The sequence below is a fragment of the Haemorhous mexicanus genome, chromosome Z (assembly GCF_027477595.1).
Source record: "Haemorhous mexicanus isolate bHaeMex1 chromosome Z, bHaeMex1.pri, whole genome shotgun sequence".
Lineage (NCBI taxonomy): Eukaryota > Metazoa > Chordata > Aves > Passeriformes > Fringillidae > Haemorhous > Haemorhous mexicanus.
Window position 1 is genome coordinate 77,759,197 of NC_082381.1, and position 23,562 is coordinate 77,782,758.

General features: G+C 37.5%; 1 protein-coding gene across 6 annotated transcripts in view; it reads left to right on the plus strand.

Moving 5' to 3' along the window:
- CPLANE1 (ciliogenesis and planar polarity effector complex subunit 1) overlaps nucleotides 1-21,997 on the plus strand; it is a 60,755-nt gene extending 38,758 nt beyond the window's left edge. For 5 of the 6 annotated variants that reach the window (XM_059873462.1, XM_059873463.1, XM_059873464.1 and 2 more), the window contains 21 exons: nucleotides 201-458; nucleotides 654-1,400; nucleotides 2,240-2,406; nucleotides 3,622-3,751; nucleotides 4,687-4,741; nucleotides 5,838-5,942; nucleotides 6,403-6,495; nucleotides 7,149-7,261; nucleotides 7,515-7,713; nucleotides 7,970-8,211; nucleotides 9,507-9,600; nucleotides 10,247-10,414; nucleotides 11,826-11,856; nucleotides 13,066-13,197; nucleotides 14,047-14,212; nucleotides 15,823-15,884; nucleotides 16,306-16,470; nucleotides 17,762-17,874; nucleotides 18,196-18,279; nucleotides 19,475-19,644; nucleotides 20,057-21,997. In XM_059873462.1, coding sequence (XP_059729445.1) covers nucleotides 201-458; nucleotides 654-1,400; nucleotides 2,240-2,406; nucleotides 3,622-3,751; nucleotides 4,687-4,741; nucleotides 5,838-5,942; nucleotides 6,403-6,495; nucleotides 7,149-7,261; nucleotides 7,515-7,713; nucleotides 7,970-8,211; nucleotides 9,507-9,600; nucleotides 10,247-10,414; nucleotides 11,826-11,856; nucleotides 13,066-13,197; nucleotides 14,047-14,212; nucleotides 15,823-15,884; nucleotides 16,306-16,470; nucleotides 17,762-17,874; nucleotides 18,196-18,279; nucleotides 19,475-19,644; nucleotides 20,057-20,197 — 3,435 coding nt within the window. In that variant the 3' untranslated portion in view covers nucleotides 20,198-21,997. The remainder of the gene's footprint in view (nucleotides 1-200; nucleotides 459-653; nucleotides 1,401-2,239; nucleotides 2,407-3,621; nucleotides 3,752-4,686; nucleotides 4,742-5,837; nucleotides 5,943-6,402; nucleotides 6,496-7,148; nucleotides 7,262-7,514; nucleotides 7,714-7,969; nucleotides 8,212-9,506; nucleotides 9,601-10,246; nucleotides 10,415-11,825; nucleotides 11,857-13,065; nucleotides 13,198-14,046; nucleotides 14,213-15,822; nucleotides 15,885-16,305; nucleotides 16,471-17,761; nucleotides 17,875-18,195; nucleotides 18,280-19,474; nucleotides 19,645-20,056) is intronic. The other variant, XM_059873467.1, reaches the window with a different exon arrangement.
- Nucleotides 21,998-23,562: the final 1,565 nt, after the last annotated feature.

Genomic DNA, 23,562 nt, shown 5'->3' on the forward strand with positions numbered 1-23,562 from the left:
GCAGGTATTTATTGTATCTTAAAAGGAAGTCCAAAACAGTAAACAATTATACAAATTAATCATTATTGAATCATCCCATCATTGGGATCTTATCTGTTTTGTCATCTCATAGTGAACAGCTGTAATATAGCCTAGATGGTTTTACTAAGATTTCTGTTAAAGTTATTGGCATTGTTAACTTTGTTCATGTGTGTATTCAGCTCCAGCAGATCAACTTCATGAGTTTAATGCAATTAGTGCAGTCATCCTTTACCAATGTGCCAAATGTGCAACAAGTATTACAGCAGCATCAGTTGATTCATCTGGCAGGGAGCCAGCCTGCACACACTGCTGAAAGCAATGCTTCTCCAAAAACACAAGTGCTTACCCAAGAAGAAAAAGGAAAAACTGGTCAAGAGAGCTCTGTTTTTCAGCCAAGGAAGAGTGTAGAAGATGAAAGCAACAATGGTCGAATAAAAGTAGGTATATCAAAGCATGGTTTATGAAGCCTGTTCAGTATATCTGTCATCTGTTCAGTATATCTGTTATATATGTTATCTATCCTGTTGAGTTAGGAAATGTGTTAGTAGTAATTGGCGTAGATAGAACTATTTTTGTGCGTATTTAGTGCATGGTTGATATGTAAGTACTGGTTTGTTTGCTTTTCTATTTAGAATCATCTGGATAAGAGTGCCTCTTTGACATTATTTGAAAGCAACAGCAAGGAAACAGGATTAATGTCACCATCCCAAGATTTGCATTCTTCAGTGCCTACTAAACCACTTCATCTCCTAGCTCCTTCCTCTGGCATCCCAAAAAAAGTGAAGCTTATCCCTGTTGAAAAAAAAATTAGTTACTTAAATGGATTTCCTTTGCTTAAACTGGAATCAAGTTATCATGTCAAACCAGCATTATTACATCCAACAGAAATGTCATCAGCATTTGCCAGGCCACCTCCAGTACCACGAGTAGCTTGGAGTTCATCAGATTCCTTATGGGACCATCAGTCATATGCACCAAGAAGGAGTAAGGCAGAGGAAGATTTCCACAGAAGTAGATACAACCCTGACATTTCAAGACAGAAGCATGAGGAAAAGGAGAGATGGGCAGAAACAGTGCGTGAGGGTCCTCCCAAACATCTGAATTCAGATCAGTGTGAAGGACAGCAAGAACATTCACCTCAGCCACAGTTCCCTGAAAATGTGAATAAGTTCAAAGCACCAGCCACTCAGAACCTGGCTGCTATTCCACTGTTGCACTTGCAACTTGACCCAGTACCTAGAGTTCCACCAGCTGTAAGGCAGCCAATCACTACTACTTTAGTACCTGTTAAACCTGCAGCAAAGGATGCTGACTCCAGAGAAACACAGTGGGATGCAGGAATGTCACTACTTCAGATTAATTTACCTCAGAAAAAGAAGGTGCTGGATTTTAATAATATATTTTTCTAAGTTGTAATGTTTTGTCAGTTTCATGGTTTCTTAGTCATCACAAATAATTTCATGTTTACAGACTTTGAATTTGAAATTGTTCAATACAGATGCCAGGAGGGATCTAGAGCTAAGGGTACCTGCTTATTGACATGTCAATATGAGGCAGACTGCAAGCCTGAAAGTGTTTATAACTAGATTAAATTGATTCTACATTCCATAGTTTATCAATGTTCAGCCCACTGGTAATGAGTGTGAAGAATGTACTATCTAAAATACTGGACAATATTTGTACGGTAAAAAAATAAGATATTTTCCTAGACAGATTATAATAGAATTACTTACAGAAACAGAATGTGGTGAAAAATCCTGTTTTGCAGGGCAGAAATGGAATGGTAAAAGAAAATATTATGGATGCTGAATACCTGATGTTTTGAAAACTGTTATTTCTCATAGACTTACATGCTTGCATATCCCAGTTGAGACAAATGGAAATGCTTTTCCTTGAAAGGTGCTTCTTCAGTACTTGACTACATTGGATGGTTCCTAACTTCACCCTGAACTACCTACATAAGAAGTGCAAATATTAGTGAAATATGTTTCTGTGGAGAAAATTCATACCTCTTAATTTTCAGAAAATAGTTTACACATGTACATATTGGCAGGGGTTCTGTTCTGATACTATTAATACTCCATTTCCATATTCTTTACAAAATGTTACGGGAGTTTTGTTTGGGTAACTGAAATCCAAACTGGACTTACTTTCTTCATCCAATATGACTGGAGTTCCCCTCCCTATTTTTTTTCTCTCTCTCTCTGAACCCTCTTAGGCACCAAATCTCATCCCACTTCGAGATCTCATTGTATTTGAGCAATGCCACAGGCATCATTCTGTGCCTGGTAGTTCCTCTGGACAAGACCAAACCAAACCTATCCAGCTACTAAGAACTGATGTTGAACCATTTGAACTTAGAAATGTGCAGAAGACAAGAAAAAGGCAAGCCAGATTTTTAAAGTGGAACTTCATTTTGACAGGCTAACTGGTAACTTTTATCTTCTAGATTTGGCATCAGAGGGAATGTATTCTCTCAGCAGAGAATAAAATAGCAAATGTTATTAAAGATACAGCAGAAGTGTATCATTAGGATGTAAGGAGTTCTTGCTTTTAGGAGATTGATAGGAAGAAGATTCAAGAGGAAATGTTTTTCATTCCACTATCTGTGTTTTAAAGTCCTGTTGTCTTGTGACTGTTTGCTACACACTCTTAATGAAATACTCACTCCTTACACAGTGAATATTAGTAGACTGCTGTCTGCATATTGTCACTGTCATCTTCAAGAAAGAAAGGATTATATGCTCTTTCAGTATAATTAAATATGTAGGCTGTTTTTAATAGAGGCAGTGATTAACAAAATTCCTGCTGAAGCTGAGTTGTTGTGGATTTTTTTGCTAGGTATATTATTTAAAACTTTAAAAATTTAATCTATTTGATGTTAATTGATTTCACAAACAGTTGAAACAGTTGTTTAAGCTGCTTACATATGTTTGCTCAGTTCTTCTAGAATGCTGATAGAATGTTCTGGAATAGAATACTTGGTTTCAATTATGCTTTTTTTTTTTAAGAATACTTTTAATTATGTCATTTTGGAGCAGAGGCTCAAGAAGAGTTTTTTAGTATTGCAGTGAAAACTTGCTACACAAGTAACTGCAGATAGAGTTTAGAATACTTTTTAATAGTATCTTTGAAAGTGCTTAAACCTGTAGTTGCTGTCATATAATCTACTTGTCACATATTAAAGAAGAAGCTATAGTTGCTGTTTTGTAATCTATTTGTCACTTAGTAGTTAGAACACTACTGCTGTGTAATTGAAGCTTGCTTCTTATAGATTCCTTATGGACATTTTGTGTGGTAATTATTAATTATACACAAGATATAGATGTGAAATATTATGAGGTTTGTTATATTTAATATAAATAGCCTATTGGACAATTAATAGATTTCAGTGTAATTGCTGGTATTTCTGTGGGTTCCTACAATATTTTTGAGTAGTTTCAAGCAAGCAGAAATTGTGACTTGAACTGATCTATATGCAGCAGCTGTTTATCTTTTCCAGTCTTTATTTCAGTGTTTATTTCTTGATAGTAATCTTTCCTAGAAAACAATTATTTCAGAGCACTTCTTACTCTTTACCTGTAATTAATATGTTGACAGTAAAAAGAGGCGTAGTAAGAAGCAACTGAAAGAGAAGGAGGATAAGAGGAAACCAAGCGTGTCCTTCCGTCCAGACGACTCCATCATCAGTATTAGTGACACAGCAGTGCCTTCTGAATCAGAGACTGGGGTATAGAATTTTTTTTTTTCTTAGCTCTTACCTTTTCCATTCAAGTATTAGCAGAAAAGAAAGGATAAAACTGTAAACCAAACAATAATGTACTTATATTCCAGGCTCTAGCCTACAAACAGTATGCATATTTTTGATTAATATACTTGCATTTTCTCTAAACTGGAGATTGATTTTTATAAAGGATTCCAGGGTACTCTTTTTTTTCTGTAACATGAACTTGTTTTCATAGGATATAAGTCTGCATGTACATTTGTAGTAAATACATATAAAAATGTTAAAAATGAAAAAAAATGTTTATTTTTCCTAGTAGTGACAAAGTGACCCAGGCAAGTGACACAGGCAATATTCTTTCCATGTGGGCTTGTATGTATGACAGTATAAGAGTAAGGATGTGCAGCATTGGAACCTCAGTTTTGTCTCAGTCCAGACTCTGAAAAAAGAAAGCCTTCATCAAGCTGGGTTTTGGTTAGGTCTTTTTGATATCTTTTGGAGTTTATCCTTAAAAGTACCAAATTTCAAGCTAGAACACTACCAGTTTAGTGCTGGATCACTACCCAGAGCTGTGTTTCTGGTCCATACCATGCTTTCTCTGAGACTTCACTGCAGCTCAGCAGCTAGAGAACCTCACCAGACCTGGAGATGTTCAGGGTTCAGCAGGGGTAGGATAAACTCAAAGAGGAATAAGGAATTTGTGTTACTGCTCGTCACCCCAAGGTACATAAGAGAATGTTACATAGTCGGTGAATTACAGTAAGTTGGAATAGTTCAGAGGAATTAAAACAGGTGTTGAGAAAAGTAAGTGGCGGGCATTCCTTTTTTTCTCCCAAATCTTTACTCGTATCAGGTATGTTGGATAGCTGACATCACCAAGAAAGCCTTTCATCTGCACTGGAACTGTTTTTTAAAGCTGGTTCTTTTTTATCTTGTATTAGGATCACAAACCAAAATCAACGTCTTACGTTCAAGATGGTTTTTTCATGTCAATGGGCAAGTAGAAGTCTTTTTAATGCTTTAGTGCTTACAATGCTTTTTAATGCTGAGTGCTCAAATAAAAAATAAAAAATCAAGGAGTATTAGTCTTTTAGAATTCACAATAAAACTCTACAATAATTTCCATGTAAAAAACTAGGATAATATGGTCTGTGGTCAGTAGATCTTTCCTCAGACCTTTCAGGATGTACAACAGGTGTCCAGAATTTTTGGGAGACACTTGTTTTTTTTGGGATTGGTATGAAGAGAGGTGCAGGCAAATTTAAAATCTTGTGCGAATTATCTGAAGATTTAGAATAGTTTTCACGAAAATTTTAGAAGTATTTTACTTTTTTTTAAAAATGAGTGATAATCTTGTATTTATGTTTATAAACAATAGAGTTAAATAATAACAGTATATCAAGTAAATTACCTGGGATTAACAGTGATTTCTGTTCATATGATTAATCAAAACAGTTCTGTAAACATTTCCAATCCTAAATTTTTAATATGTTTTAAAAATATATTATTCCAACATTATTCGCCTGCATATTCTAATTACACAAAATTTAGGGCTCTTGTAAAAGAAACTCTAAATATGCAATGTTTCTAGCCTACAATACAAAGACCGGGCCTGTGGAAAGATTTCCTTCTTTATATAATGTGTTAATTCATGACAATATTCAGTTCTGTCACAGGACAAAATGCAATTCATTCTCTGAAGTTTGGCTTTAAAGAAATGCAAACTTTGTAGAAACAACAACAAAGAAATGAAAACACACATGTCATAAATATTCCTCCCCTCCTTTTAGAATGTGAAACAGACTGTTACTGTTCAACAGACTAAAATATTTAATTTAAAATCATATATCTAACTGAATCTTGGTTTTAATTCAGTGTAACATTGTGTCAGTTGTTTATTCACATAAAATTGGTAGCATGAACTTTTCTTGGAGTAATTTTTGAGGTATGCTTAGGGACAAGTGAAAATTATCTCTCATAAATACAAGTAAGAAAATATTGGAGCCCACAGCTGTGAGCAGTATCATTGCTTTCAAATATATCAATTTTTTTTATCAGTAATAGAGACCTGTTTTGTATTATCACATTTTAGATTCAATGGATAAAGCAAGTATCACCTCAGCAGATCTACATTATTTGGCTTCTGTAGGAAAAAAACCAGCAGAAACTCAAGATGCAAGTACAAATACTAACCCAGGTAAGTGCTACACGGGTGATCTACAGAAGCCAACTGCTTCTGGTGTTTCTTCTTGATTAGTTGTGCTGTTTGATCAGTTTTCAAAATGCAGCAAGTTTGTAAAGAGAAAGCAGGTTTTTGTGCAGTTTTCTTGTTTCTAAAATAATTAAACTAGAAAACAACAGAATATAAATTATAAAGCAGTAGTTAAAGTAATTATAATTTAAAATATTACTGACACAACTCATGCTTTCTGTAAGTCAGTTCTGCTGCAACTGTTTCTGAAAGCTTGTTTTAACTTAACTTTATCTAAATGTGTTTTAGACAATGTTTCACACTTGACTGAAATTGCTTCCTTTCCTCTTCCCACACTTTTCTTTGATTGTGAACTGGCAAATCAGAAATGGACACTCAGATAATGCCATTGGTATCTTTATGTAAACTCCTACATTCTGGTCTTCTTTTTTTTTTCCCAATTAAGTGCTCAAATCACAACAGGATCATGGGATCAGTGCTGAAAATGAGGTTTCCAGAGTTCAAGAAAATGAGCTGGTCACATCTGTTCCTGTATCAGGTGTGGCTGCAGTCTTTCTCCACTTCATTTGTTGTTTGGGAAGTCTATAAAAGTGTTACTGTTCTAACACAGGTTTTGTACCTGAGACAGCTTAATGCAGGGTGCAAATAACATGCTAATTTATCTGATTTTCTGAAACCCAATCCTCATTTTGTGGATTTTAGCCTGATTTTAGTGCCCATTTAATCTTTATTTTTAGTGTAATGTAGAACAAATGAATTGATCAGTGGAAGTTAAAACAGATCACATGAAATTGAGCTGCAGTAGCATTGTTCCATAAATGCATTACATAGATTTCAGTACCCAGCTATTTTCCCTGTGGTACCAAGAGAGCATACTAATTTTTCCATTATTGTAAAATTCAACGATGTTGTTCTATTTGAAGATTATTTTACTACATCACATGACTCATTTGCATATAGTTTTATTAGAGGTTTCTATCTGAGTAATCTAATTTCTTTGGATTAAGTAAAGATGCAGATTTTTTTTTTACCTAAGTAGGAGGGACTTAGATATTAATAGCAATCTAAATGGCAGCTTAGTCAAATCTTTTCTTATCTTCTAGAGAATGCAGAGCTGTTTCTTAATAGTCTAATGTTTTTGTGTCTTTTACTGTAAATATAATACTGATTATTATCATTATTTCCTTGTAGAATCATCCAGTTCCTCTGAGATACTACTGCCAGACATGTACTTAAACCTGAGTTTCCCCACTGAAGTGAATGAGAAGTCTTTACCATCCCCTCTGTCAGATGCACCTGATTTGGTTAGTGATTAAATGTACATATGGCTTAAATGCATTTTAAGTATACTGTTTGTCTTCATGAATTTGGGTTCTTTGTATCTGCGTGAGTCAGTTGTGTGGTGTGGTGGGGAAGATTGTATTTATTTTGTTCCCCAAACAAAAAGCCTTTCATCCACAAATGTCAAGGGGTAAACACAGGAAATGGTGAACAATGTACTATAAACAGCCCATTCAAAACACATACTGTATTATTCTTCATTATCTTGTTGTTTAGCATAAACAGGAATATATCAGTGTGATTGACATTGAAGACAGTGACATCCTTAGCAATTTGCCCATGAAACCTGAGTCTGCAGAAGAGATAGCTGCTGAACAGCAGAATGAGAAGCTTGAAATTCCATCTTCTGCAAAACTTCATCACACAGCAGCTTCTGTTACTAATGCAGTTCCACCTAGAGCACTTCAGAAGCAAGGTAAACCTTTTCAGTTTTAAATAGTCTTTTGTTGTAATACTTCCACAGAAAATCTGCAGCCTTTTCACAATTAATCTCATTGTTTTTTAGTATTAACATCAGCATTAATACATTTGACTTCTTTTGTACTGATTCTTGTCTTCTAAAATACCCTGTTAGGTATGGCACATTTATGCCTAATTATGTGCAGTATTTCGGTGCTTGTGGCTTATTCAATGATATTGGTGCATTCTTTTTTTTTTTATTTTATTTTAAGATGATCATCAGAATAATGTGTCAAACAAGTTGCAAAAGAAAGAGAAGTTAGGTTCTGCTACAGATATTGTAACTTGGAACATAGCACATGAAGATGGAGGAACTCTTCCTTCTTCAGGGCTTCCACCCAAACTAATTGAAAAAGAGTACTTTTCCACAAAGCAGAAGGAAATGGATATGCAATTACGGGTACTAGAGAACATAGTAGAAAATATGGAGCAGGATTTCAGAAATAGCAAAATGGTGAGTGCTAACTCTTGGTTTTTAAGCAGTTTATTTTTTCAACTAAAGACAAAACTTCCATTTTGGAACAATGTGTTCTCAAATTTGCTTAGTATCTGTTGAAAGATAATGAGACTAATATGTAATATATAAAAATATTATCTATATTATAATACAAGTTTTACATATATGTATATACAATATACAATGTAAATCTTCTTTCATATTTACAACAGCTGAATCTGTTGGCTGACATGGTTGCTTACAGTGGACCAAATACTGGCCAGAATGGTGATGTTATTAGTGAATGGGCAGAACATACCTAATTTCTGTGTAACTGAGTTCAGGCTCAGCAGGAAACCTTTTTTGGCAAAGACTTCTGCCCTTGTACCTCAGCAAAATATTGTGTGACTGTTTCTGGAACCTGATCCAATTTGTTTCATAAAATACTTGCATTTTTGCCATCTTTATAAATCCTAATATGGAATTAAAATAAAATTGGGCTGTGATGGATTTTTTTAGGTCTCTTCTAACTCATGGTATTCTATGATTCACGGAAATGTAAAGACCTCATTGTGTCACTTATACGCAGTTATTAGGCTCAGGCGGATTATTTAATCACTTACATTCTTCATCAAGGTTGTTATTTAAGTCAGCTTTTTAAAAGCCTGAAGGGAAAAAAAAATCTTGATATAGCCTCTATTTGTTTCAGCATTTCATAGCACCTGGGTTTTAAAAATTCTGGGTATCTAGCCAAATCCTAAAGAAAACCCCTTTTTTTTTTGGGTTTTTTTACATTCAAACTTGTTGGCAATTCCTATTATAACAATTTCTCATGTATTGCATATCAGTTTTGAGATTTGTTCTTTTTGAGACTAATGGTCAGTAAAATGTCTCACTCTGGGTTAGGTTTAGTTTTCATTTTCTAGTGTGAAACTTCAGACTTCTGAAGACAATGGAAGTATTTTAATATCTGTGGGTTTTAGATAAAATATATGTTGGAAAACTTCAGCTACTTTTAACATAATGTGATCAGTAGAAGTAAAATTGTTCAAATAAATAATAGAGTTTGTATGTATTTTTCTCAAAGTCAGTATCCAGAAGATTGTAATTCTTACATGAAATTAATCTGCTTGAGCTACTTTGATTCCTGAACATTTTTATTTGTTTTCAGTTAGAAAACTGCATTAAAATGTTTGAAAGATTCTGACAAGAAAAATATATTTAGAGTGGACATTGCATAAATATGTGTGGTGTAAGTCTTAGAAATACCTTGAAGGAAGTATCATTTCCTAGTTTTTGGGTTTCATTTGCAGTTAGTGAAGCTGATAGAAGATTTTGAAGCGGCTGCTGATTTAGATCTTGGTGCTCATCATGCAGTCTCTGAAGCTGCTGGAGTCATTTGTGCTGGTATGTGTCCAATTAACGGAAGGATAATAAATTTGCCATGGAATGTGCATATTAAATAACTTTTAGTTACCACAGACATTTAATTCAATCCCTAAAGGTGTTACTGAAATATGAACCAAAAATACCAGAGAAAGAAATAATATGAAAGGTAGCCAATCTTAGTATTGAGTTATAATATCTACTGGTTTTATTGAAATCTTGCATCAGCTTAACTGTTTACTAGAGCAGATGTATTGAATGATTTATTGTTTATCTAACAAATAACTATGTAGTGCCTACTTATAGCTACTGGGCCGTGCCAAGAACATTGTCTAATCCACTTATGGAGTTAATGCAAAGTCAAGTGGTGGAACCAAATCATGGCTATATCTGTAATCATACGTAAGACGATATTTAGGATGTCCTTTACACTCACCCAGAGCAACTCCTGGTCCAGTCATTTTCTTTGTGTGTGCAGGACTGGTTCACACAGCACAGCCCAGGAAGTGCCCTTCTGTAGGGAGGCACAGCTGATCCAGGTCCAGGCTGTTGTAGGTGACAGATAAATTAAAAATGCCACTAACCAAGATATATGATAGTTTCTACATTTTGAGGGTTGCATTTTGCCATTGGTCTACACTAAGTACAATTTTGTTTTTTTCCATAGAATCAGAAGATCATTTGATGGACATGATTTTTCAAGATGGTTTAGGTGATCAAAAGGAGAGCTTAAACTTGAAATATCCTATGCCCAGTTCTACTACAGTGGATGCACACTCTTCTGCCTCTTCAGCCTTGGCTTCTAAGTTTCCCAGTGGCCTGAAGTCATCTTCTGGTATAATCTTTATTGTATATTTTTCCTCTTTGCATCTTTTAAAAATAAGTAAACCTTTTCTTCATGCTGTAGTACTTCCTCATGGCTGTTTCACAGAATGTTACATAGTGCGAATGAGCTCATTGAAATTAGGCATGAGTCTTTCTAGATTGCATTATTTAGAATGGTTTCATTGATGTGTGATAATGAGTTTGTTACATGACATAACAGTATCACTAAGTTTTGAAAACAGTTCAGTACTGAATCATACTTGCCCTCAAATTCACTGTTATTGAAAGAAAATAGTCAGCATTGGGTCTCTTTCCCATCTCTGTGTTGATTTTTACTTATTTACCTAAGTGAATATAAATGACTGTGATATCACAGAACACTCAAAGCTTCCTCCAAAAGCTGTCTTGACCATCTCTGTCATCTACCTGTGTCTAGAGAGGTGATCTCTCTGTTAAATCCAGCCTACATCAGCAAAATCAATGGGTTTATTTCTCTGTACAGTAACTACTGTCTGTGTCCTAAAAGATTATTTTATGAGGTCTAGTCATTTTGAAAACTATGGGTAAATTGTTTTTTGCAATTATGAAGACAACAGTAGCATTAAAAGGAGGACGAAAAATCATTCTGCAAGCAACCTGTTGCCTGAGGTTAAAAATACAGTTGTATTGTTTTCTCTGTGTATTGCCTGCATTGCTTGCAGTCAGGCTCCCGAGAGTAGTATGTGCTTTGTGCGTGTGAATGTGCATTTGATAGCCACATTTACAGCAATCTGTCTTAAAGGTATTAAAACATGGTTCCTGTGTCTGTATACAGAACTAGTGAATCTCAAATAGTACATACACCCAGTTAAGTTTTTAAAAGAGTGATAGAGTTTTGTAAGTATAAACTTGTTATTTCCAAGCTAAGAAAACTAGAGGTGATACTAAGTTACAACTATAATTTTTTGAGATGGAGAGATTAGTTTAGGAGAGGAAGCAGTGCTCTTCCTTCCAAGACAGCCATACTGCTCTTCAGTTGCATCTCCTGATTTCCAAGCTTCTTCTGAGTTCCTGGATTCCTCAAGTAAGTGTCAATCATTAATTTTCCGAGAAACACTGTAAAATTAATTGGAACAGACTATTTCCAGTTAGTTGGTCATGGCAAAAAACTGTCAGCAGTGACAATATCTTCCTAGCAAAACTATCCACAAAACCCTGGAGCTGTTAGTTAATGCTCTCTGGAGCTTCTGTGCTCACCTGGCAGCCTTGTTTCACAGGCTGTTAAGCCTATGTACCATATTAATTTATTTTTAATGTCAACTCTCAAATGTCAATCGATGTTGACATGTTTCTATATTTTATCCCACAGGCTGTTTAACATACATATGATTAGTGTGTGTAAAAATGCAGAGATATTATTAACAGGATTGTTTCTGTTTCAGCTTCTCACATATGCAGAGATCTATGTCCTGGGTAAGTATTTTGAGACTGCTGTTATTGACAGCTTACACAAAAGGTGACTGTTAGGGTGGAATCGTCACTTTGTAAAAATTGAAGCATTTATTTTCAAACTGAATAAAATCCCTTTTGTTAGCTAATTTCAGGCATTTACTCTGACTTTGGTGGTCCCTGTTAGATTTGCTTCACGCGAAAGCTCTAGAAGCATTCAAAGTTCTTTACTAATTAAAAGTATTGGAGCTGTTAATGCAGATGGTGCTCTTGCCTGTTTGCATTTGTTATTTCTCCTATTTGCAAACCACTTCTTCAGCAAAACACATGCAACTGCTGTGGGTAGCTTTCCACCAGAAGGTTTTTAAAGTCTTACTGTGTAAAAAGTGTAAAGCAACAGACTGAAGATTTCAAAACTGGGTAGAACTGGGTAGAGCCTATGCATAAAATAAAATGGTCTGACATATATTTTTACTTTTAGCTACTGTTAGTCTTCTGGATCCAGTAGAAAAAGCTAGCTGGTTTCCTTTCTTCCCAGTCATTCTGCTCCATTACCCATCTTTATTGCTTTGCTTGAAGCATAGCACTAAACTGAATGGTTTATCCTATTTTTCTAGTATTTTAAGTAGAACTAGTTGTTGTGACTGAAGTAATTAGGAAGTGATTACATAAGGTGGAGTATGGGTGTGAGGCAAAACTTTAGCAGACACTGAGGGCTTGCAGTCCTAAATTATGAGATTTGTTTTTTACTGGGAGCAACAGATTGAAAGAGAGGAAAGAATTGGGAAGAATATAGGTGAAGCTGTGCTCTCACTGACACTGATTCTTGCTCAGAAGGTCATTGAGATTTGGGTACCATTGAAACTGGTAGCACCCCATAACCTTATCTCCTCATGGGCAGCAATACAAACCCTGTGGTGCTCCTGACTGCCAGGCTCAGCCTCCTGTGGGCCAGCCATGTTCACACACCACGGCAGAGCTCAAGCATTTCAGTTGTGGATTGTCCCTCTGTTGGGACAATCAGGTCTTGCTCCTTCTGTCCTCATCAAAGCTCACTCAAGTGTACTAACCCAGTGGAGATGTGAGGAAAGAATATTCAGTCCAAAGGCTCTGTGTAAAACAACCTGGATATTGTTGGTTTAAGTATAAAAGAAAGGGGTTTAGCTTGTTGTTTTTACAGGAATGTGCTACATCAGTCTAGTAACAGGTTTTTTTTCCCTACCTAACATCAAGCTCTTTAGAAGATCCCCTGCAGATCACTGGTCTGAGTGATGTTACTGATGTGGTGAATGATCATGTGATCGAAAGGGACATGTCTCTGCTGGAGCTGGGCTTTGCACGAACACAGCCTAAGAAAACCTTTAGGTAATACCATGGCTGGTTTTTGTTGTGTGTTGCTTAAATCATTTTAACCCTGGTTATTCTTGTGGTCCACACCCTGTAAACAATGGGAGCAAGTATGTGCTCTGGTGTTAATGGGACTGATATTAGAACTTGTAATTGCCACAAATCTACTGGTCATTATTGTCAAATTTACTAATTGTTTTCTAGTATTCTGGTTTTGAAATTCTTTTCTTCCTATCTGCTTGTTCCTTCTTCTGCTAGGTATAGACTGGAGCACTGTTTTTATACAACTGCTTTTATACAGGAGATTCAGTTCAGACCTTCAGGTCTTCTAAAGCAGTTCTGAAAGACAGAACAGAAATTTCCTGCCAGTGACACAGCAGCTTCAGAAACTTTGAGCCCCAGATTCCAGCTTGTCATGCTCCTCTCCCTATTGGAGATTTCTACACCGTCCTGACTGTCTGTTATAAAATCAGTTGTGTTCTTTCCTGAGAGAGGTCAAAGTGACAGTTGTTTCCTACTGCAGTTTGTGGTATCAGTTGCTGACAAGGCAAAAAAATGCAGCTGTTCAGGTCACCAGTCTGCTGCATTAGTGACACAGTTCCCACCAGTTTAAGCTCTAGTTCTATTATCTAAATGTAGCTGACAAGTAAAAGAAAAGTTTTGGGAAATGTCTTGGAAATTATTTGTTTGCCAGGATTTTATTTAGTAAAAGTTTGCAAAATAAAATTTCTCCTCTTGTTCTTATTTATGCTTCCAGCTGTGTCAGGATTTTAAAGGGTTTTCAATGTTTTTGTTATATCTTGTAGTTGCCATTGTTTGCAATTTACAGGATGTGCTAGATTATTTCTTGTTTACATCTGCCCTCAGGGTTCTTGATTCTGCTTCTGGGCAATCTCAAAGAACAGAAAAGGAAAGGAAAGAGATCCAAACATGGATGAAAAGAAAGCAAAAGGAAAGAATGAAAGAATATTTGAAGAAACTAGATGAACAAAGACAGAAAGAACATCATCCATTCAACCAGAGAAAGAATGTGGTAAGAATAACAGGTTTATTGAAGAGTACCTGTTACTTATTATACAAGTGTTGATTGTTCAGGTTAGATAATGTAAAGGCTGGAGTGGTGGGGCTTTTTTCCTGTTGTAAGGTAGGGTTTCTGCATGTATGATTTTATTTTACTGGAGTTTGCCATAGTTGTATCAGGTAAGTAAATACACCAGTGTTCTCCACAGGTTGCAGTGGGTGACCACCGGCTGCAGGTGGCTATTACAAAGTAATGCAGGTGGCCCTCAACTGTGATGGATGCAGCTGCAACATTCACTGATGAGAGATGTGTTTTCCAGGGAGTGATAGCTACAGCAGTTCTTAAGATGTGTTTACACCTTGTTTCATCTTCCCACATGCCTCCCAGAGAATTTAAAAGCAGCATTCAGATGCCAGCATCCTTTACAAACATGGCAGGATACTGAGGGCAGCTGTCACTGTCATTCACCCACACAGAGGTGCATGCAAAAATCATAAGAGATCAGCAGAGATGCTAGAATATGCCATATATGTCAGGTATCTTATGAAATATTTTGTTGAAGGCTGATTTCAATGAACAGTCCACTCTCAGAATTTTTTACGTTTTAATTTTATTAGTAAAAACACATTTGTGGCCTGATCTGGAAATTTTTCTGTGCTGGAAATAATAGAAAAATTTAAAAAAACAACACGAAAGCAGTTCAGAAGACATTTTCCAATTGGTATTTACTCTTAAAATATACATTTGCCATCTGGATGCCTTCAGGACCTGAAAAGACCCCGCTGAGTCACAGGAAGCTCTGGAGTTACAGGAGATGAGACCTAAGAACACCAAATATATTCTTATACTTTCTACTTGTTGAATTCAGGATATGCTGTAAATACTTGCAGGCTGAAGCTCTACTTGTTTTAACTCCCAAGCTGCAAATATGTAACATACACAAGTTCCCTGTGACTAAATAGTTCAATTGTATTTACTTTCAGAAAGAGTAACAGATCTATGTGAAAGGGCGCTCTTCTGCACATGCGTGGAGAGAAGTGATTTAAGAAAAATGGATCCTGCTTCTCTCCCTTTCCTGTGTTGTCAGCCCATTAATATACACTTAGTGCTTTTGCTATGGGCCTTTCTCCTGAAATCATTAGTGGAGGGATTCTCAGCTTTCAGTGGGTGGTTTAGGTTTGGTTTGGTTGGACTGGATTTTTCTTAAAGAAGAATTAAAGACTTCAAATAGTACTCAAGCAAACACAGGTCAAAGTGCAACCTTGTCCTTTTTTATATATCAGTTATTAGGAATGTCACTGATTTTTAGGAGACTGGAGGTGAGGCTATTTGAAACTTTGAGCTTGACTGTGAGGACATCTCCTTAGCAATGTTGATATTTTAAGTATATGAGGTATGGAAAATGTGGCTGCAGGATTTCAGTATGTTTTTTGAGACTGGAAAGTTATAGAAACAATCTTACTTGAATTTCCTTATAGGGCCATATGCTTTCATATTGGTTTTTTTTCTGAAGTGTTTCTTAAGCAGTAGCTTTCAAGTCAAGTAAGTACATTTTGAGAGTGAGAGATTGGAATGAGACCACAGTACATAATTAGTTAAAGATTTTTATACTTTTTAAACAGCATCATAATCCTACTTCAAAGGATATTAGAGTCTTCCAGAAGAAGAAAGAAGAAAAAGACAAGTAAGTTGCTTTTAAATCCTTATTTTTATATTAGATTTCCAGCCCTGGAAAGATGTAGAAATCACTTTAACTATATTGCTTATGAAACTTCAGATATGAATGAAATTTCAACCAAAAGCATGAATAATTCACATTTGCTTTACCATTTAGGAAAACTCTGAACATTTTTATCCTTCGACAGTATTTGTTGCTTTCCAAATATGATTGTTTGTTTTCTTTCCCCAACATTTACTCATTCATTCTCTCAAACCCTTTGGTAAGAAATGTTCTAACTTTTCACTAATGATCTCTTAAAAAGCTTAGTATATTTTCTGTGAAATCTTGTAAAAAATGTTCTTCATGTAGCCTTACAGGACTCACAAGCCAGCTGTAGTGAAATGAGTGACAGCATGAGGTAATGTGTAATATTATTTCTCCACAGAGCCCTGCTGTCTGAGCATCACAGAATCAGAGTATCAGAGGCACTTTCTCTGATGAATGAAATGTTATCTGAAACAGTAGCATCACCAGCAAGTGATCACAGGACGTTGTCCAGCACAAGATCAGCTCAAGCTTACAGAAGGAGGAAAGTGGCATCTAGTACAGGGTAACACTCTGAGCATTAAACCTGCTCTATTCTACTGGTGTCTTTACAACCCTCCAAATTTTGTAGCAAGTTTAGACAGGAATAGCATGAGAGAAAGGTCATATGTTGGTGGAATCAAAGATATAATTTGTCTGGATCAGAGGACTCTCAAGTCTCTGTTCCAAGCTTGTTAAAACCAGTACTGCATATCTTGTGGGGAGCCTTAAAAATGCCTTTTGGAGCACTGAATAAGCCAATTCAGGAGCTGGGCTGTAAGCAGTGTCCTAACCATTCTACTCACATCAGTTCCTTTACAGTAAGGGTGTTTAAACCCTGGAACAGGCTGCCCAGGAAGGTGGTGGAGTCACCATCCCTTGGAGGTGTGACTGGACAAGGCACTCGGGGCCAGGGTCTGGCTGACAGGCTTGTAATCCCATCAAAGGTTGTACTTGATCTTGGAGGTCCTCTGCAGCCTTAATGATTCCATGAGTGCCACTGAACTATAACCAGCAATATAGACCTGGAGAGCATCTAACAGCAAGCAAGAAGCAAATAAAAAATCTACTGTACAAACTCTAGACTTGTTCTCTTTCTTAATTTTTCATTACTTAGGATTTTACTTGTTCTTACTTTTGCACTTTGCTTATTGCCTTTGAGGGAGATGAGGGTATCTGAGTGTTATGAACTGATACATTTACTCAATTTGATGGTATTAAATTGTGTGTATATGTGTAATACAGGTGTATATTGCATTGTAGTTTTTCTTCTTAATATACATAATTTTATGCTTTTCAGAATAATAGGGAGAACTTTGTACTTACAGGGTAATCCTGTAATTTAATATTTCTGCTGCTTTTCAGTACAGTACCTTATTTAGTTACAGTTCCAGCATGCAACATTAAACTGAATGTGGCCAGTGCTGTGCAGAGTCTGCTGGTGGTACCCAAGGGAAGTTTAGGTGCATCAGCCCAGGCAGAATCAGACATGCTAAGGAACATCATGCAGGAATCCACTTAGGAGTGGCAAAAGCTACCAACTAAAAAGTTTTGTTGGACCTAAAGTTTCTCTCTGTAAAGCCAGTTTGATGTGTCTTCACCATGATTGCAGCAGTTCTGGTTCTGATGAGGCTTACTGGCCCCACAAGCAGTGTGTGATGTTGGTCCTCTGCTAACTGGGCTGAATTTGATTTCTCTGGCTTTTATGTCTCTTCTGAATATGCCCTGTGAGGTCTGAGTTGTGTGGAGGAATGATATATGATACACAGTAGCAGGAATTTAAGATTTGTTGTGTCAGTCTTTTTGTCTTGTTGCAGAGGGGATCTGAAGAGTCCTGTTCTGGTAGAAAGGAGCAGAACTGCTGCCAAACCTGGCTTTGGTCAAAAAGTACAACGTTTCACCCCAGCTCTTGGTTTAACACAGTCCAGGGGTAAGGACAGCACTTTTTTAATGAAGGCACATACTGAAGAGGATCTTCGGGTGACTGCTGGATTTTTGGGAGGGATACCTGTGTAAAAAATCAGATTTATAATCCTGGATGTTTCCTGTCTTAAGGCTTTTACAGTTCTGCCGCTATTGCTTTGCTAAATTACCTTTTCTTATCACTTCTCTTTAAATCCAAAGTAGTTTAAATTGCCATAGCAAGAGTCCTGTGTAATCCAGGCAGCAAACTTGTCAATAAAAATTTCTAAGCATCTTTGAGTATATTTGATCTGCATTTAAAAAAGAAATGCTTACTTTGTCTTTACAGGAAGTGCCTGTATGCTCCTTCAGAAAAGTACCTCCAGAAGAAGATTGAGAAATGCTACAAATGGTCCTGTTAAGTCTAGATACTGTAAGTTACACAGAACAATGACAGTGCTACATAATACGGGGGGGGGGGAGAATAAGATGCAGATACAGCGCTTGGTAAGAAGAATAAAAGTCATTGTTTTTTCCCCACTCGAAAATCCTTTTAATTAGAAACTTGTGAAATATTTTAATCACCTCTGTTTACCTTCTGAATAGTTTTAGCCAGGTGACTGTTTCAAGATTACTGAAATAAGTGTGCTAGATTTTGGTGAACTCCTGAAACACTCCCCCTTACCTTTCTACGCTGCTGACTCTCCAAGCTCTTTAAAATAGGAATTGTCTTTGTTATCCCTTTATACAGTATCCATCTAATATATCAAATTTGACTAAGCTTAACAAAAAATCCCCTTTGAATTTTAGTGGTACTTTTTCCCATGCCTGTCTTTGTAGGTCTGCATCCACAAAAGATTGTTCTTAATCAAATTCTTAAACAGATACATTACTTGTTAACAGCAGTAGAATTTCTGATCAAAGTGAAGTGAAGTGAAATCAGTCTGAGATTAGGAAATACAGTGGCCTGATTCTATTCTGCCTTACACCAGAATTGTACTATTGGCTTAATTTAATGGACAGTCAAAGGTCAATGTATTTGACTTGGCAGTACAGGAAATCGAGGGAAGTAATAATAAGCAGAAAGGCACATTTCCTAGAGGCACATCACCTCTACTCATGTGGAAAAGTAATTTTTCTCCATTCCATATATTCACTTTTTAAACTCTCTATTCAGGTTGATCTTCCTCTGATTTCCTGGCACCTTCTTGTATCTGTTTTTCCACTATATCACATCACTGCTAATGGTGTCATCAAAGTTCCATGTCTTCTGAAGAGGCACAAATTCAGAATTTATTTAGTTTAGTCCTCTGCCAAATAAGGAAGCAATGTGCTTTTTGTGGGAGACGGAACCACAGAGCCTGGATGCTGTCGGCACCATGGATAGTCCTGTTTGTGTTCTGCCCTGGGAAGGCAGTTCAGAGCAGGAGGCTGGAAGGAATCAGTAGCCTTTTCTCACCATAAACCCACATCAGTTCTAGGTAACAGGGCTTGCTGTTTTCAAATGGATTTACACACAGCTTCATTTCCTAGAATGTGAAGCTTCTATTCTTGAAGGATTTTCAAGAGATTGAGATGAAAAATGCAAGAAGTGTTACAGGGCTATGGTTGTCCTGTTTTCTCCTCAGCTGCTGAGTGCAGAGTCAGCAGAAGCTCAACACAAAAGCCTCCTCAAGTTGCCATGGCAGTTCAGACAGAAGATGTTGATCCTGACAGTGATCGAGATGTGGTGAGTCCTTGGACTGTGCCTGATGATATCCAAAGAATACTTCGAGATACTCATGACTCCGTTTTCCAGGTAGAGTACCTACTTATTCTATAAATTATTTTATACTTACCATTTAACACTTTGTTTACTTCTGCTTTGTTTAAAATGGGGTTCTCTAGTCAAAATATGTGGGTGAGATTGATACAGAGGGGCATAAATGGTGGGGCTTCAGCAGAACCATGTTTGTTTGTTTGTTTTTTTACAATTACAGTCATTCTTGTGTGCCTTGAAATTGAATGTTCTTTTTAACAACTGCAGAGGCACAATTGCCTGCTCAAGCAACAGACACCAGTGGGAGAGCATTAACAGGAAAATAGATTGCATTTGTTGCAGAGTAATCAGACTCAATAACTGGATTTGGACATGTTTTAAAAGAGTGGGATCATTTCTGCTGTCCATGAATGAAGCACAATGTTCAGTTCATCCTCTCTTCCCCCCACAGGCCTCTGCTGTGCACAGCATGAGTTTCTCTCCTCTCGGCAGTATCAACACCGACAGTGCTTCCGAAAGCACAGGGAGCATCCTCAGCAAGCTGGACTGGAATGCAGTTGAGGATATGATAGCAGATGTAGAAGACAAGTGAATAGTTCTTAGCCACTGTGCTCTTCCAAATAGTTGCTGGTGTTTGGGTTTTGTTTTTTAAAATTAGTAATTGTTCTACTTAAAATGGATTGAGGCCTGCGTTGGTTTCCTTCTTAGGCAGCATGGAAACTCACTGTTTCCAGCCTTCCTAGATTAAGCTGAATTCCTTAAAATGTAGTTTTCCTTCCATATGTCTTCAGGTCAAGAAGAACTAAATATAGTTGGTAAAGGCAGACCCACAGTCTTAAACAGATCTGGGCCATCTGCTTTTTATAGAAACATATATAAAACACACAAAAAAAAGTTCTTTTATTTTAAGAGCAGTGTACAGCTGTTTTACTTTTGTATTTAATATTTAACATACTATGAAGTTATTTTTATAACATAAGGGTTGTGATAAACTGATTGAATAAAAGTGATTTTATTTGTTTCTGCTATAAATGATTTGCACATGTAGCACTATTAATTATTGCTGTGTACCACTAGGATTGTATGTGCACTACTGTCATATTTTAAACCCAGCCTACTTGTGCAGTAGTTTTGAGAAATCTTAGAAGAGTTTGAGTAATTGATAGAAAGAGGAACAAATATCAGAAATGAAAGTGAAAAATAGACTTTTGTTAGAAAAGTGAGGCAGCAGTGGGAGACACAAAGGGCAAGTACTTACTGGGATGAAAACAATATCACTGTTCCTCTGCAGGATGCTGCTGTTTAGAGCTCCACCAGCAACCCCCAGAGGTTTGTAGAAAAATTTCCCCTGTGCATGGTGACCATCAAGCAGTTGTGATGTCTTTTGCATCACCACAGATGCAGCTGTGGTGACTTTTTCCCAACAGCTGTAGTTTTTATTTTGTAGTGAGGAACTACAAATTTCTAATGGAAGTGAAAGGTGTATTAATTTCCAGTTAATTACTGTCACTCCAAACTGTAACAGTTAAAAACCCTAAAAATTTTGTGTTTCCAAGTGAAGTTGCATCTTGGCAAACATCAGAAAATAAAGTTCAGAGGGAGACTGTTACAGGACTACACAAATGCTGGGCTAGAACTGACAGTTCCTGTAGGCTCAGAGGTGCCTGGCCTACAGGCTTTTTTTTTAGCAATCCTCAGAATCTGGATCAGCTTTTCTCACAGGGTTGATCAGAGTGCAAAACTCAGGACTGGGTTTGATCATCTTCAAGTGAAAGGGGCCAGTGCCTTCCTAGAGCCAATCAGAGTATGAAACTGTGACTTTACCCAAAGTGTTATCCTGTGTTTCTTCAGAGTGGCAGCAAACAAATCATCAGGAAGCACTTTCTGTTCCTGGTGGAAAAATACTGTGAAAAACACTGGTTTAGCCAAGTGTGGAAATCTCGTTATGCCCACAGCCATCTGTGAGAAAGAAGAGAAAGCAATCAGTCCATTTCATTTTTACAGTGGTAAAGGAAATACTTTCTCGATGTGGCTCCTGATCCACAGCATCACAGATCATTAACACAAGGGCAGGGAGGCAGTTCAAAGACCTCTCAGTTGGGATGTCAGCACTGAACTCACACTTTGAGCTGTGACAGCAGCAGAACCTGGGCAGGCAGAGCTGCCCCTGCAGAGCCACAGCAGTGAGAAAAAGCACTTGGGACATGTGAGAAGATCTTCAAGAGTGATCTCCTGACCAAGCTGCTTCCATGGACTCAAAATTTTTTTTTTTGCAATTTCTCTTTTATGATGCCCCTTTTAAGGCTAAAAAGGAAGAAACTGTTTGGAAGGTCTTTTTCTGAGAGAAGCAGATAATTTGAAATTAAAGAAATCTTGAAATAGACTTTAAAAACCCTTGATGAGGTCTGCTTTCATAGAAGTTATGAGGATAAAACAAAAATCTGTTAAGTCATTGCAACCTTTTATAAACAAATTTTCTCTAATATCCTAGTAAAGGTAGTCTAAATACAACTGTAAATGTATTTATTAATCTAAACTGGTTTACAGTTTAATTGCCTCATTACTTGCTTCGTTTTTCAGGGCTGAAGTTTCTCTTGAGAAGCTGAAAGATAAGTTAATGCTTATGTTCAAATTTGAAGGCTTAATATTTTCCTCAAGCACCAAATTGCAGAACTTGAAACTTTAGAAAAGGAAGAAGTTGGTAAATTTTTTTCTTTATCCAGCCTGCCTCATTTTTGCCATCCCTTTGGGGTTCTTTTTTGGTTTTTGGTGGGTTTTTTTGATCACAGCCTCTCACCTGTTTCAGTGACTCACCACCTTCAACAGAAAAAAATTCTTCTCTATATCTAGCCTGAGTTGATCTTCTTTCTGTTTAAACTCATTGCCCCTTGTCCTACCACTGCCTACCCTCCAGCTTTCCTCTGAGGCCCCTGCAGGTACTGGAAGGAGCTCTAAGGTCCCTCCAGAGCTTTCTTTTTTCCAGGCTGGACAATCCCAACTCTCTCAGACTGTCCTTGGAGCAGAGGTTCTGCATTCCTCTAGTTCTCTTTATGGCCTCCTCTGGGCTGACTCCAGCAGGTCCCTCTCCCTCCCGTGCTGGGAGCCCAGAGCTGGATGCAGTGCTCCAGGTGGGTCTCAGCAGAGCAGAGCAGAGGGGCAGAATCCCCTCCCTGCCCTGCTGCCCACGGGGCTCTGGATGCAACCCAGGACACATTTGGCTTGCTCTTCCATGAGTTTCCAGGATACCTAAAATACTCGACATTCCCAAGCATATATCTGTTTACACTTTGCATAGAATAAATGTTTAGAAACAATTTATTTTAATTTTCAGTTAATGGCTGGCATGGGAAATCTTCAAAGTAGCCTCTTTAGGAAAATAAGAAATGTGAAGAATAACATCCCCAGACACAAACAAAATCCTCATTCTTTAGTTACAGTGTCCTGCTCAATGTGTTTGTCAGTGGTCTGGTTGCTGGAGGGAGTGCACCAGTAGCAGGTTAGCTGATGATCCAGACTGAGAGGTGCTGTGGATTCTTTAGAGGGACAGGAGGCTTTCACAGAAGGATCTAGATAGATTGGAGCACTGAGCGATCGTAAATGGGGTGAAATGTGTCAAGTCCAAATGCTGCATTCTGCACCTGGGAAGGAGAAACACCAGGCACAGGGATAAAGTGGGAGAGGGGTGGCTCAGGGAGGGTCAGCAGAGCCCGGGCAGCCCCAAGGACAAAGCCCATCCCAGAGCGCCGAGCACGGCGCAGCCGGCCCAGGGACGGGACGGTCCCGCTGGGCTCAGCCTCGGTGCGGCCTCACCTGGGGCCTGCTGGGCCCTGCAGGTGGAGAAGGATGGGAAGGTCCTTCTGTGCATCCTGAGGAGGGAAACAGAGCTGGAACCTCCTGTGAGGAGCAGCTGAAGTCTTTGGGCTTGTCTGCTTTATAGAAAAGGAGGCTGAGGTGTGA